Source organism: Vicia villosa, unplaced genomic scaffold (genome assembly GCF_029867415.1).
Source record: "Vicia villosa cultivar HV-30 ecotype Madison, WI unplaced genomic scaffold, Vvil1.0 ctg.000456F_1_1, whole genome shotgun sequence".
Classification (NCBI taxonomy): Eukaryota; Viridiplantae; Streptophyta; class Magnoliopsida; order Fabales; family Fabaceae; genus Vicia; species Vicia villosa.
Window position 1 is genome coordinate 346,092 of NW_026705218.1, and position 15,400 is coordinate 361,491.

General features: G+C 38.1%; 1 protein-coding gene across 1 annotated transcript; it reads left to right on the forward strand.

Moving 5' to 3' along the window:
* Positions 1-1,484: 1,484 nt before the first annotated feature.
* Positions 1,485-4,346, forward strand: LOC131628467 (preprotein translocase subunit SECY, chloroplastic). The gene is made up of 7 exons (XM_058899308.1): positions 1,485-1,720; positions 1,795-1,913; positions 2,003-2,688; positions 2,778-2,867; positions 2,988-3,111; positions 3,553-3,716; positions 3,900-4,346. Exons 1-7 carry the CDS (start codon positions 1,551-1,553, stop codon positions 4,122-4,124), a joined length of 1,578 nt encoding a protein of 525 aa, XP_058755291.1. The 5' UTR covers positions 1,485-1,550; the 3' UTR covers positions 4,125-4,346.
* Positions 4,347-15,400: the final 11,054 nt, after the last annotated feature.

A 15,400-nucleotide genomic window follows, 5' to 3' on the forward strand; every position in this document is an offset into this window, starting at 1 on the left:
GTTAAACATGAACGTGCAAAGAAAATAACAAAGCCTGAATGTAAATGACATAACATTAAAATTTGCAGAAAAATGTGTGATTCAAACATACATAGCTCTTGCTTGACTCATTTCGCTCGTTCGCTTGGGTACTCTAAGTGTTTAGCGTATGGGTGTTTGTAAGTTTGAACCCCTAAACTATGTACAAAGTTCTTTATTTATAATACAGAAGAATAACTACTTCATGGTGGTTTTCGGCCTTCTGGAACCCTACGTTCTTCCTTCTAACTTTCTTCCATGAATACCCACGTTCTCCATTCGTATTATCTTTTCCCTCCAAAACCCTTACTCTCATGATCTGGACTATTTGTTTAGTCTTGGAATTTTGGCGCTTTCAGGCCCAATTGACTATTGATGGAGTCTTTCTTAGTCGACTAGAGCTATGGTCGACTAAGGTACTTCTCTCTCCAAGTCGAACCTTTGGGATTCCTTTCTCTTGACTGGATTTTAGTCTTTGTCGAAATTCCCAGCCAACAGCATATCAAAAACATTCATATACAATATTTTTATTTTTTATATTGACTTAGATGACCAAGTGATTTTTTATGTTAATTTTTTTTTTAATGCAATGTTGGCACTTTATTTTATGTTCATTTTTGTTAATATAAGAAAATATGTCAAATGTTCAAAAATTATTATGGATAAGATTTGAACCCACATCCTTCCCTTTTCAACTCCAACACCTATCCACTAGGCTGGATGCTTTGTTTGGTCTAATCAAAGCATTAAATCATATTAAAAGCTTACTTCCTTTGTATTTACGATTCCACTATATTATTATTGTAAATACAAAGGGGAGTCATTTAATGGATTGATTAGACAAAGCAAAACATCTAACCTAGTTGATGAGTTACAGGGGGAGCATTGTGGGTTCGACTCCTACCCACAATAATTTTTGAACATTTGACTACGTCACTTTTTTTTCAATTTATTTTACAGTGGAGTTTTTTAAAAAGCACCTATATATCTGGGTAGAATATGTATTAACCCTTAAATTTATATTATAATATATAAAGACTTTAATGAAGGTGTATTGAAAGTATAAAAAAGTTTTAAGTATGACTTAACTTAACCGGATACATTGTGATTGTGTAAATTAAGTGCACTATCATTTTTCTCAATTTATTATGTTTTTAAATAATATTAATTAAAAATCCATTAAAATTTATAAATTTGATTTTTATCTTTTATACTATTATTTATCCGGTTTATATAATATCGACCGGCAAAGGGATATTTTAGTGCATATTAATAAGGGAAATGCTAACGAGTGCCCCAGGGGCACTCTTTAAGGCCTTAAAACAGTAAGTTTTTCTTGATAATATATGTATTAATTGCCTCGGAAATTGAAATTGTTAACTTTTCTATAGAATATATTCTTTAATTAGAATGCTTAAAGAGTGCCCCTGGGGCACTCGTTAGCATGACGCTATTAATAAAGATTTAAAAAAAATGCTGAGAGTTGAGAGAGTAGCGTACTGTTAGCAATTGAAGTTAGTTTCTGGATAATAATGTTGATAACTGTAACAAAACCGTCCCCTTCTCTCCGCTGTCCGTCGCTTAACAACCGTCGCACACCAACAAAACCCAATCTCTCTCCCCGTCTCCTCCGTTCATCTTCCCGTCAACACAACCTCTCCCTCCGTCTCCGTTCATCCTCCTCCTCCAATCTCTCCACCAGGTAACTCATTTCTTCCATCCATTTTCAACCAAACAACAATGCAATCTCTCTAATATGTTTCAAATCCCACGCAGCTGCGACCTAGCAAACTTCGATCCTTTAGGCATTAACACTGATTCATCTCCTACTTGGAAAAATCTACTCACTGTCTTTCAAGCCTCTTCGGAAAAGGATAAACCTCGAGGCGTAGCAGGTTTGTTTTATAATTTATTCCGATTCCGATTATATGTTTCTTAAAATATCTAGCAACTCATTTTTGTATTTCCGAATTTCCAAACTCAGCTGCAATTGAGGATAGTTCAATTGATTTTGGTGATTTCTTTAATGGTCCACTGCCTGGGAAGTTTCTCAAGCTTTTAGGGTTTCTCGCATTGTCGAGGCTCGGAGTGTATATACCATTAGGTGGAGTTAATAGGGACGCGTTTCTCGGAAATTTGGATCAGAACAGTTTATTATCTACTTTGGACTCGTTTTCTGGTGGAGGTATTGGTAGACTTGGGATATGCTCTCTTGGCATTGTTCCGTTCATTAATGCGCAGATTGTTTTTCAGCTTCTTGCTCAAGTGTATCCTAAATTGCAAGATCTTCAGAAGAAAGAAGGGGAGGCGGGAAGGAAGAAGCTTCTTCAGTATACTAGATATGCTTCGGTTGGATTTGCTGTTGTACAGGCTATCGGACAAGTTCTTTTCCTGCGTCCTTATGCGAATGATTTTACTACGGAGTGGGCGCTTACTTCTGTTATCTTGCTCACACTTGGATCTGTCTTTACGACGTACATTGGGGAACAAATTACCGAACTCAAACTTGGGAATGGTACATCGCTTTTGATATTTACAAACATTATATCCTACTTGCCAGCTTCTTTTGGTCGCACGTTTTCACAGGCGTTTAGTGAAGCTAACTATGTTGGACTTGTTACCATCATTGTCTCTTTCTTTCTGTTGGTACTTGGTATTGTCTATGTTCAGGTAAATCTCATTTCAATTATTGAATACAATCGGTAATGAACAAGTATTTTAGAAAGCTGAGAAATGTTGCTTTCAATAATGACTTTCAGGAAGCTGAGAGAAAAATTCCTATCAATTATGCTTCTAGATTCACCAGCAAAAGCGGTGGACTTGAAAAATCTGCTTACCTGCCGTTTAAGGTCCTTGTCTCGTTTACCTACCTTTTTATTACTATTTGATGTGTTGTGCATTTGATTATCCATAAAATAGAGTTTAGTGAAGTTCTAAATTTGAGAATGTAGATTTTCTAATTTTGGCAGGTAAATAGTTCTGGGGTAATGCCTATCATTTTTTCTACATCATCATTAGCTCTTCCGGGTACTTTAGCTCGCTTCACTGGTTTAAGCTCACTAAAAACTGCTGCAGTGGCTTTGAATCCAGGAGGTATGTGGTTGATTTATCTCTCGATTTTTAATAACAAAATATTTTTGCTTGAAATGTCTGGTCCTGACATTTGGTGTTAATCCTTTTGCACTTGATGCTCTATTAAACTGTGATCTTAAGAAAACAAACTGCTAAGAAATGATTGAAGAATTATAGGCCTTTCTGTCACAATCAGTCTTATCGATGACGGACCATGGCAGAGAGCCAAAACTTCGACACATGGCATCGCCATATCTGCATATGGCTCCGTGGCACTGCCATCCTTCACAATTCGGTCATGGCGGAGAGCCAAAAAACCACCACCGATATCCGCCATTGCTGATATTTTACAACGCTGTTTCCAATACATTATGGAAATGGAACCTTACATTCTTTCTAGCACTTAAACTTTTTGTTTCTTCAATAATTGATTTCTTTTACTTCACCGGATGTTTTTTGTAGGTTCCTTCTATCTTCCATTTAACATATTTTTGATAGCCTTCTTCAACTACTATTATACTTTCCTACAACTGGATCCTGATGATGTGAGCGAACAATTGAAACGTCAAGGTGCTTCAATTCCACTTGTCAGACCAGGCAAAAGTACTGCTACATTTATCAAAACAGTAATTTTCTTATCTCTCTAGCCTTGCGCTCCATGATTTCCTTACCGTTTTTATCATATCTTTAAATTGGAAGTTTATGTTGATCACTGACATGTTTTTTCCTGAAACCGATCATGCTAGTTAGAGAACAATTGGATTCATTCATTTTACACTGCTTAATATAAAATATAATATACTGTACAGGTTCTTAGTCGAATATCAGTTCTGGGTTCAACATTTTTGGCAATCTTGGCTGCTGGACCTGCAGTTGTTGAGCAGTTCGCACACTTGACTGCATTCCGGGGATTTGCTGGAACATCTATTCTTATTCTGGTTGGTTGTGCGACAGACACAGCAAGAAAAGTTCGAGCTGAGATTATATCCCAGAAGTACAAAAACATAGAGTTATATGATTTTGATAAGTATTGACCATTACACCATTGGTTGTTTCCTTTGTCTACACTCTACACACTACTAGATCATTTTATATTGACCTGTATATAATTTTGCAGAGCAAATTTTTTTTTTATATATTCTATCTGTAATATAAAGATTAGTTTGAATACATCCAATTGCTTGCATAGAACTTGTTTAATCAATCATTGGAACTAATGGATATATATGGGCAAGTTGTGGCCCACTGCTCGATGACGTGGAAGATGTTTGGCAGGAAAAGGGCAAATTCTGTTGTACTCCAACTTCTGGTTGGTCTTGTTTTGTTGGAGTTTTGAATATTGACCATGATTCTCTTGGAATCAATGGAGAAAACTGAATTGTGATTTTATTAAAATTGTTAGTTACACTAATTGGATCTATTTATAGGTTTTGTTGATGACCTGCTGTAGCAGATAAGACTTAGGGCTGACTGAGGTAAGACCTAGGGCTGATTGACACTTGTCAGTCAGTTAGTTATAATCTGTTAGATATGTTTTACTAACTGTTGCTAACGGTTAGTTACAAGGCTATATTAGTGTACACTAATCCTAATCCCACAATATTACTTGAGTGTCTCATTTACTATGTTTGAGTAAATCATCAAATTGCCAATTGGTTAGATGCTAAGTGGTTCTTAATTCTATTAATTTTTTAAATTTATTCTCTTGTAACAGCAAATTATTTTGAATTTGGCATCTCCTTTAGTATTAGTTTAAAGACATTAATCATAGTATATATAGTTTAAAGACATTAATCACTACGTAATCACTATTTTGAATTTGGCATCTCCTTTAGTAGATTACAATTCAATGTAGGGTTAAATATGTTTGTGGTTTTTATAAATATTGCAGTTTTCACTTTTAGTCCTTATAAATATTTGTTTCAAAGAATCGTCCTTATAAACTTTTTCGTCTAAACATTTGGTTCGTGACGTTAGAAATCACTAACGGACGATGACGTGTACTGCCATGTGTGTAATAAAAATTTTTTTTTTATTTCTTTGTTGTATTACGTTTAATGAATACTTTGAAACGTCAAAATTGAGTTAGTTCTCCAAAGATGTTAAACGCTATTAACCATAACCCATTCATCATCTTCTCTGCATATTCCATTAACGAGTTTTGAACTTCAAGTTTTGAAGCATAAGTTTTGAACAAGTTCGTTTTCGTCGAAGCTATGAAGCTCTGCTTTAGCGCTGTTTAAGATTTGATTGCAATAGTTCGTGTGTACGTGTTTTCACTGTGGTCCCAGGTGTAATACAGGTGTGTTTTTCTCTGTTTAATAGTTCTTTATTATTTGCTTTTTGGTGACATAGTCGTAGATTATGATTTATTTAGTTGTTTATTATTCCCATTTTCAAATGTGTAGACCACTCTGTAACATTGTCTAATTTAGGGTTTCTACTTTTAATGTGTGGACCACCATGTAACACGGTCTAATTTAGAGTTGCTACTTAAAATGTGTGGTCCACTGTGTAACACCTGTATAATTTTATTATTAATTTAAATTGGATATTTAATTAATAATTAGAATTATTAAGAATTTTGGTGGAAATAATATAAATAATGGTTTATGGCACTTGGGCCATGTGTGAGATTAGTAAGAAGAGGGGGTGTGGTGTAGTAAAGCCCTTACTAATTTAATATTATTTTTCATAAAATAATCAGAATTGGGAATTGGGGGAAAGAAAGAAAGAACGTGAAAGAACAGAATTGGGAACAAGGAACGTGAAGGAGAACTGTAGAGGGAGAGACCAAGAACCAAGACTTTTATCCGAGGTAAGGGGAGACTCTCCGTTTAATCTCTTTTATCGTATCATGGGTGATAGTATGGATTAGGAGTATGATTGGATCCATTGATTCTATATTCTGAATTTTCATCTGTGTTCATCATTGAATTTTGGACTGTCAATCCCTAATAACTGATAGATTTAGGGAATGATGAATGAAATTGATTATGGAACTATATACTGTGGTTGTGGATGAATTCGTATGCTGTTTGGATGTGAATTTCTGGTTTTTAGACTCAAAATCGTGGACTGGTATGAGTAGAAACGAGTGGGTTTTGGACTGTTACGAAGTTGCAGGTGCTGGGCATTTTCTGGTGTTTCGCGTATGAAACAGTGCCATACGCGTATGGGAATGAGGTCATACGCGTATGGGGGACACTCCCAAAGGGCTATACGTGTATGATACGCAGCTGCCCTGTCCCAAACACCCTGTGCTGGTGATTTGCGTATGAGGAGCGTATGATGATGCTCATACGCGTATGGAAATTTTGAAAGAGGAAAATTATTCTGGTGATACGCGTATGGCAAGACTGATACGCGTATGAGGTTGCTTTTGGGCAAAACCTGGCCTGTTGAAATGCGTATGATACGCGTATGGAACATAGTGATACACGTATAGATGCGTATGGACATTATGATACGCGTATGGTCGCTGTGAGTGCAAATTCCTGTGTTGTGATTTTTCTGGAAAGTTTAATGACGCATAACTTTCGATCTGTAGTCCTGTTTTGTGTGTCGTTGAGGATGAGTGAACCTTATAGTGTGATAGTTTGGTTTACTGATGGTTTAATTGTATTTGAATGATGTGAATGTATATATGAACATGCTTAATAATGATGATGATGATGATGAAATGAGTATAGATGATGCTACTCATAGTATGATGATGAAAGTATGTTATATATATATATGTTACATGCATTCATAAACATTGATGAGGACTGAATCCTAGATGATGAGGGGATTTCAGTGAATGGCAGAATTCCCATTGTGTGGAATTTGTGCTGGCAGGGCCGTATCTGGATGATGATAGATCGGTCGGTGGATCATTTCCACTGGTGATGATTTGGTACCACATGCATAGTGTCAGTTTCATACATGTGCATGATTTGTTTATAGCATGATGATATATGTTATATGATGACTTGTCTGTTTATCTGTGGATGTGTGAATGACGTTTTGTCTGGATATGAAACAATTGGGTGAATGATATAACTATGAAATGTTATTATTTATGATGCAATAACATTGGTTAACTGTGATGAGACTCACCCTTACTTGTTGTCATTTTTCAGATTGAGGATAGCGGCGTGACTTGGTGAGGATTAGCTCATAAGTCGGTTTTTAGTATTGTGTCGGTGTCATGCTCTGATAGATGTAACACTGGGAACGCTTTGTTTTAGAGTTCTGATTATAACTCTATTTGTATTTGTTTATGATGTTTGAAGTCTGATACATTATTGATGAATGTTGACTTGATGAATAAATTCCGCTGTGTAAACATGTTTTGCTTAATGAGTTATAATTACAGATGTTTTCAGTGGATGCATGATATGTACCGACGTGTGTTTTCTTCACTTTATGAATTGTGACACCTCTTGCATGTTTACTCTGATTAATTATTATTTAACTGCCGCGGGTTATTAGAGGGGTGTTACAATAGTGGTATCAGAGCATAGTCGGTCGTTGTGACCAGAGTCTTAGTGTCAGTCTTTCTGTGTATGCGACTAATACGAGTTATTTGTCGATACTTTTGTTCTGACTGGATTGTTTGTGTAAGCAGAACAATGGCTGGAAGAGGAGGAAGAAACGATGATGCTATCGCTGAGGCTCTAGGCATGATTGCTGGTGTGCTTGGAGGAAATGCTATAGGGGCTGGGATTGGTGCTGAAAGACAGTTGGGGAATTTTCAGAGGAACAATCCTCCATTGTTCAAGGGCACGCATGATCCCGAGGGTGCTCAGAAATGGCTTAAGGAGATCGAGAGGATTTTCAGAGTCATTGACTGTGCCGAGGATCTCAGGGTGAGGTATGGTACTCATATGTTATCTGAGGAGGCTGATGATTGGTGGGTGTCAACCAGAGCTGAGTTGGATGCTGGTGGTACAACAATTACCTGGACTGTATTCAGGAGGGAATTTCTGAGGAGGTATTTTCCTGAAGATGTCAGGGGCAGAAAGGAAGTTGAGTTTCTGGCACTGGTTCAAGGCAATATGTCGGTGCCGGAGTATGCTGCTAAGTTTGTGGAACTGGCAAAGTACTATGTGCACTATAATGATGATGAAGCCAGTGAGTTCTCGAAATGTGTCAAATTTGAGAATGGTCTTCGTGATGAGATCAAGCAAGGTATCAGGTACCAGAGAATCCGGAGATTTGTTGATCTGGTGGATTGTAGCAGGATTTTTGAGGAAGATAACATTAAGCTGAGGTCATCTCACTCTCGCGAGTTGGTTGACAGAAAAGGAAAGAAACATATGGATAGAGGTAAGCCATATGGTCGCGGTAAACCTACTGATTGGAAGAAACCCAGTGGGGGAGATTCCAGTGCTCGTATCAGATGTTACAATTGTGGTGAGATGGGGCATCGTAGGAATGAGTGCAAGCTTGATCAGAAGAAGTGTTACAAGTGTGACCAGGTGGGTCATATTGCTGCTGACTGCAAGAAGAGGGTTGTGACTTGCTACGACTGTGGTGAAAAGGGTCATATCAGTCCTAATTGTCCTAAGCCGAAGAAGAACCAATCGGGAGGAAAGGTTTTTGCTTTGACCGGGTCAGAGACCACTCCAGAGGACAAGTTGATTAAAGGTACGTGTTTCATTCATGGCACACCTTTAGTTGCAATTATTGATACTGGAGCAACTCATTCTTTTATTTCTTTGGATTGTGCTATGAGGTTGAATCTTGAGATATCTGATATAAATGGAAGTATGGTTATTGACACTCCTGCGTCGGGTTCAGTAACTACTTTGTCTGCATGCTTGAATTGTCCGGTTGACATTTTTGGTAGAGAATTCGGGATGGACTTAGTGTGCCTTCCGTTGAAACAACTTGATGTAATCCTGGGAATGAACTGGTTGGAATTCAACCGTGTTCATATCAACTGTTTTACGAAGACGGTAATTTTTCCTGAAGAGGTTAGTTCTGGTAGTCTGGAAATGACAGCTAGACAGGTGAATGAAGCTATCGGAGATGGTGCAACAGTGTTTATATTGTTCGCATTGATGAATGTGAAGGAGCAAGTGGCGAGTGGCGAATTGCCTGTGGTGTGTGAGTTTCCAGAAGTTTTTCCAGAAGATGTGAATGAATTACCACCAGAAAGAGAAGTGGAATTTTCTATTGATTTGGTTCCGGGAACTAGTCCAGTGTCGATGGCACCTTATCGTATGTCGCCGTCTGAATTGGCTGAACTGAAGAAGCAGTTAGAGGAATTGCTTGAGAAGAAATTTATTCGTCCTAGTGTTTCGCCGTGGGGTGCGCCTGTGTTGCTGGTAAAGAAGAAAGAGGGTTCAATGAGACTGTGTGTAGATTACAGACAATTGAACAAGGTTACTATCAAGAATCGGTATCCATTGTCGAGGATTGATGATTTGATGGATCAATTGGTTGGAGCATGTGTATTTAGTAAGATTGATCTGAGGTCTGGGTATCATCAGATACGTGTGAAAGATGATAATATTCAGAAGACTGCTTTTAGAACGAGGTATGGACATTATGAGTATTCTATAATGCCGTTTGGGGTTACTAATGCACCTGGTGTTTTTATGGAATATATGAACAGGATCATTCATCCTTATCTCGATAAGTTCGTGGTGGTATTTATAGATGATATCCTGATATATGCTAAGAATGAGGAAGAACATGCGGGACATCTCATAACTGTGTTAGAACTGTTGAGAGAGAAGCAACTTTTTTCCAAACTGTCGAAGTGTGAATTCTGGTTAGAGCAAGTCAGTTTTCTTGGACATGTGATTTCTAAGGATGGTATTGCTGTTGATCCTACAAAGATAGAAGCTGTGTCCCAGTGGGAAGCTCCGAAGTCAGTATCAGAGATTCGTAGCTTTCTTGGTCTTGCAGGTTACTACAGAAAGTTTATTGAAGGATTTTCAAAGTTAGCATTGTCGTTAACTAAACTAACCAGGAAAGGACAAGCTTTTATTTGGGATGCAAAGTGTGAAGAAGGATTCCAAGAGCTGAAGAGGAGGTTGACTAGTGCTCCTATTTTGATTTTGCTGAATCCGACAGAATCATTTGTGATTTATTGTGACGCATCACTGATGGGTTTAGGTGGTGTATTGATGCAAAATCAACAAGTGGTCGCTTATGCGTCGAGACAACTCAAAGTGCATGAAAGGAATTATCCGACTCATGATTTGGAGTTGGCAGCTGTGGTGTTTGTTTTGAAGTTGTGGCGACACTATTTGTATGGTTCGAGATTTGAGGTATTCAGTGATCATAAGAGTCTGAAGTATCTCTTCGATTAGAAAGAGTTGAATATGAGGTAGAGAAGGTGGTTAGAATTTCTGAAAGATTATGATTTTGGTTTGAATTACCATCCGGGTAAGGCAAACGTTGTTGCTGATGCATTGAGTAGGAAGACCTTGCATATGTCTAAGCTAATGGTGAAGGAATTGGATTTGATTGAGCAATTCAGAGACTTGAGTTTAGTGTGTGAAAGTACTCCTACTAGTGTTAAGTTGGGTATGCTGAAGCTGACCAATGGTATTCTTGAAGAAATCAGAGAGGGTCAGAAGGCTGATGTCGAATTGGTCGACAAGATGACTTTGATTAACCAAGGCAAGAGTGGTGAATTCAGAGTGGATGAGAATGGTATACTGAGGTTCGGTGACAGAGTTTGTGTTCCTGATGTTGATGAACTCCGAAAACGTATTTTGGAAGAAGGACACCGTAGTGGGTTGAGTATTCATCCTGGTGCTACCAAGATGTATCATGATTTGAAAAAGTTGTTTTGGTGGCCTGGTATGAAGAAAGAAGTCGCTGAGTTTGTGTACTCTTGTTTGACTTGCCAGAAGTCGAAGATTGAGCATCAGAAACCATCTGGGTTTATGCAACCGATGTTTATTCCTGAGTGGAAGTGGGATAGCATATCAATGGATTTTGTGTCAGGTTTGCCGAGAACTGTCAGAAATTGTGAAGCTATCTGGGTCGTGGTGGACAGGTTGACGAAGTCTGCACATTTTATACCGGTGAGAATGGATTATGCGATGGAGAAATTAGCTCAGTTGTATATTGAGAAGATAGTTAGTATACATGGTATTCCTTCAAGTATCGTGTCAGACAGAGATCCGAGGTTTACGTCTAAGTTCTAGGAAGGTTTGCAGAAAGCTTTGGGTACTAAGCTGAGATTGAGTTCTGCTTATCATCCGCAGACTGATGGACAGACTGAGAGGACGATTCAGTCGTTAGAGGATTTGTTGAGGGCTTGTGTGTTGGAGAAAGGAGGTACTTGGGATAGTTATCTGCCTTTGATTGAGTTTACCTACAACAATAGTTTTCATTCGAGTATCGGTATGGCTCCGTTTGAAGCTTTGTATGGTAGGAGATGTAGGACGCCGTTGTGTTGGTACGAATCTGGCGAGGGTGCTGTGATTGGTCCAAAAATTGTACAACAGACTACAGAGAAGATTAAAATGATTCAAGAGAAGATGAAGGCTTCTCAGAGTCGTCAGAAGAGTTATCATGACAAGAGGAGGAAAACACTTGAGTTTCAAGAGGGAGATCATGTGTTTATGAGAGTTACTCCTATGACAGGAATTGGTTGAGCATTAAAGTCGAAGAAGTTGAGTCCGCGTTTTATCGGACCATTCCAAATTTCTGAAAGAGTGGGGGAAGTGGCTTATCGTATCGCTTTACCGCCGATGCTTGCGAATTCGCATGATGTATTTCATGTGTCCCAGTTGAGGAAATACATTTCAGATCCGTCCCATGTGATCCAAATAGATGATGTTCAGGTGAAAGATAACTTGACAGTTGAGACTTTACCTGTGAGGATCGAGGATCGAAGGCTGAAGCAATTGCGTGGTAAGGAAATAGCTTTAGTCAGAGTAGCTTGGGGAGGACCGGCTGAAGGAAATGTTACCTGGGAGCTAGAGAGCCAGATGAAAGATTCTTATCCAGAGCTCTTTACCTAAGGTATGTTTTCGAGGACGAAAACTCTTTTAGTGGGGGAGAGTTGTAACACCCGTATAATTTTATTATTAATTTAAATTAGATATTTAATTAATAATTAGAATTATTAAGAATTTTGGTGGAAATAATATAAATAATGGTTTATGGCACTTGGGCCATGTGTGAGATTAGTAAGAAGAGGGGGTGTGGTGTAGTAAAGCCCTTACTAATTTAATATTATTTTTCATAAAATAATCAGAATTGGGAATTGGGGGAAAGAAAGAAAGAACGTGAAAGAACGGAATTGGGAACAAGGAACGTGAAGGAGAACTGTAGAGGGAGAGACCAAGAACCAAGACTTTTATCCGAGGTAAGGGGAGACTCTCCGTTTAATCTCTTTTATCGTATTATGGGTGATAGTATGGATTAGGAGTATGATTGGATCCATTGATTCTATATTCTGAATTTTCATCTGTGTTCATCATTGAATTTTGGACTGTCAATCCCTAATAACTGATAGATTTAGGGAATGATGAATGAAATTGATTATGGAACTATATACTGTGGTTGTGGATGAATTCGTATGCTGTTTGGATGTGAATTTCTGGTTTTTAGACTCAAAATCCTGGACTGGTATGAGTAGAAACGAGTGGGTTTTGGACTGTTACGAAGTTGCAGGTGCTGGGCATTTTCTGGTGTTTCGCGTATGAAACAGTGCCATACGCGTATGGGAATGAGGTCATACGCGTATGGGGGACACTCCCAAAGGGCTATACGCGTATGATATGCAGCTGCCCTGTCCCAGACACCCTGTGCTGGTGATTTGCGTATGAGGAGCGTTTGATGATGCTCATACGCGTATGGAAATTTTGAAAGAGGAAAATTATTCTGGTGATACGCGTATGGCAAGACTGATACGCGTATGAGGTTGCTTTTGGGCAAAACCTGGCCTGTTGAAATGCGTATGATACGCGTATGGAACATAGTGATACGCGTATAGATGCGTATGGACATTATGATACGCGTATGGTCGCTGTGAGTGCAAATTCCTGTGTTGTGATTTTTCTGGAAAGTTTAATGACGCATAACTTTCGATCTGTAGGCCTGTTTTGTGTGCCGTTGAGGATGAGTGAACCTTATAGTGTGATAGTTTGGTTTACTGATGGTTTAATTGTATTTGAATGATGTGAATGTATATATGAACATGCTTAATAATGATGATGATGATGAAATGAGTATAGATGATGCTACTCATAGTATGATGATGAAAGTATGTTATATATATGTTACATGCATTCATAAACATTGATGAGGACTGAATCCTAGATGATGAGGGGATTTCAGTGAATGGCGGAATTCCCATTGTGTGGAATTTGTGCTGGCAGGGCCGTATCTGGATGATGATAGATCGGTCGGTGGATCATTTCCACTGGTGATGATTTGGTACCACATGCATAGTGTCAGTTTCATACATGTGCATGATTTGTTTATAGCATGATGATATATGTTATATGATGACTTGTCTGTTTATCTGTGGATGTGTGAATGACGTTTTGTCTGGATATGAAACAATTGGGTGAATGATATAACTATGAAATGTTATTATTTATGATGCAATAACATTGGTTAACTGTGATGAGACTCACCCTTACTTGTTGTCATTTTTCAGATTGAGGATAGCGGCGTGACTTGGTGAGGATTAGCTCATAAGTCGGTTTTTAGTATTGTGTCGGTGTCATGCTCTGATAGATGTAACACTGGGAACGCTTTGTTTTAGAGTTCTGATTATAACTCTATTTGTATTTGTTTATGATGTTTGAAGTCTGATACATTATTGATGAATGTTGACTTGATGAATAAATTCCGCTGTGTAAACATGTTTTGCTTAATGAGTTATAATTACAGATGTTTTTAGTGGATGCATGATATGTACCGACGTGTGTTTTCTTCACTTTATGAATTGTGACACCTCTTGCATGTTTACTCTGATTAATTATTATTTAACTGCCGCGGGTTATTAGAGGGGTGTTACACACTGTGTTGTGTTATAATGTCTAAATTACCCTGTTTGCAGGATGGAGTTATTTAAGCTTGTCTTTTATACAAAGGGGTATTTTGTAAAGGACCCAATCCTAAGGTATGCAGGTGGTGAGGTTTACTCTTTTGCTGGACAAGACACAGACTACTGGTCATTTTTTGAAGCTCGTGACCTCATTACAACGATGGACTATGCATTTTGTGTGGATGAAGTGAAAATATGGTGGAAGCATGAAGAGGGTTCATTGGAAACAGATCTTAAACCATTTAGGAATGATGAAGATGCAAAATTGTTAGCTTTGTATGCTGTGAGAAATAACAGTGAGGTTGAAATTTATACCGAGCCCAAAGCAAGCACAAGTGATATGACCTATATGAAGATGCTTATAGAGAGGCAAAAGGGCCATGAAAATGGTGAACAAGCTAGTGGTGATGGGTATGAGACACGTGAAGATTCTGTGGAGGGTATTCACTTTTTCAGATAGTGCAGAAGAGAGAATGCACGATGGTGATGAAGACATTGGAGTGGTTAACTCTGAAAGAGTCCCTAGAAATGAGAATGCCAATGGTACTTACAATGGAACACCAACCAACCACTACTTTATCACATAAGAGATGGAGAGGGAACGTGTTATAGAATAAGAGTACATGACATATGAGCTTGACAGTGGGACTGATGAAGATAGCAGTGATGAGAGGTCTTCAATGATTAGGTTCAATGAAGAGGAGACACTAACAAAATATTTCAAATTCAAAGTAGGTATGGAATTCTCTTCTTTGAAACAATTTTAAAAGGTTGTAATGGAGCACAATATTTTGAATGGTAGGGAGGTGACATTTGCCAAAAAAGATGCAGATAGGTGTAGGGTTTTGTGTACTCAAAAAAAGCTTTGTGAGTATACTATATTGTGCTGCAGGGTATTAAGAACTACTACATTCAAGGTGAAAACTTATTTTGGTAAACACAGATGTGGAAGACAGTTCTTCAATAAGAATGCAAAGGTTGAATGGGTTGCTAAGATGATAGTAGACAAGTTGAAAAACAACTCAAGGATGAAGTTAAATGAAGTTGTAGCTGATGTAAGACTAAGGTATTCCACTGAGATCACTGGTTGTAGAGCCTTTAAAGCTAGACAACTGGCAAGGCAAGTGGTTGAAGGAGATTCAAGCATACAATATGAAGAACATGAGTCAAAGATGTTGCATATTAAGCAGGTGAATGTAGATGCTTATGAATGGTTGAATGCAATTCTAAGACATAAATGGTGTAAGCATGTTTTTCCATTCTACTCTAAGTGTGATGTTCTTATGAATAACC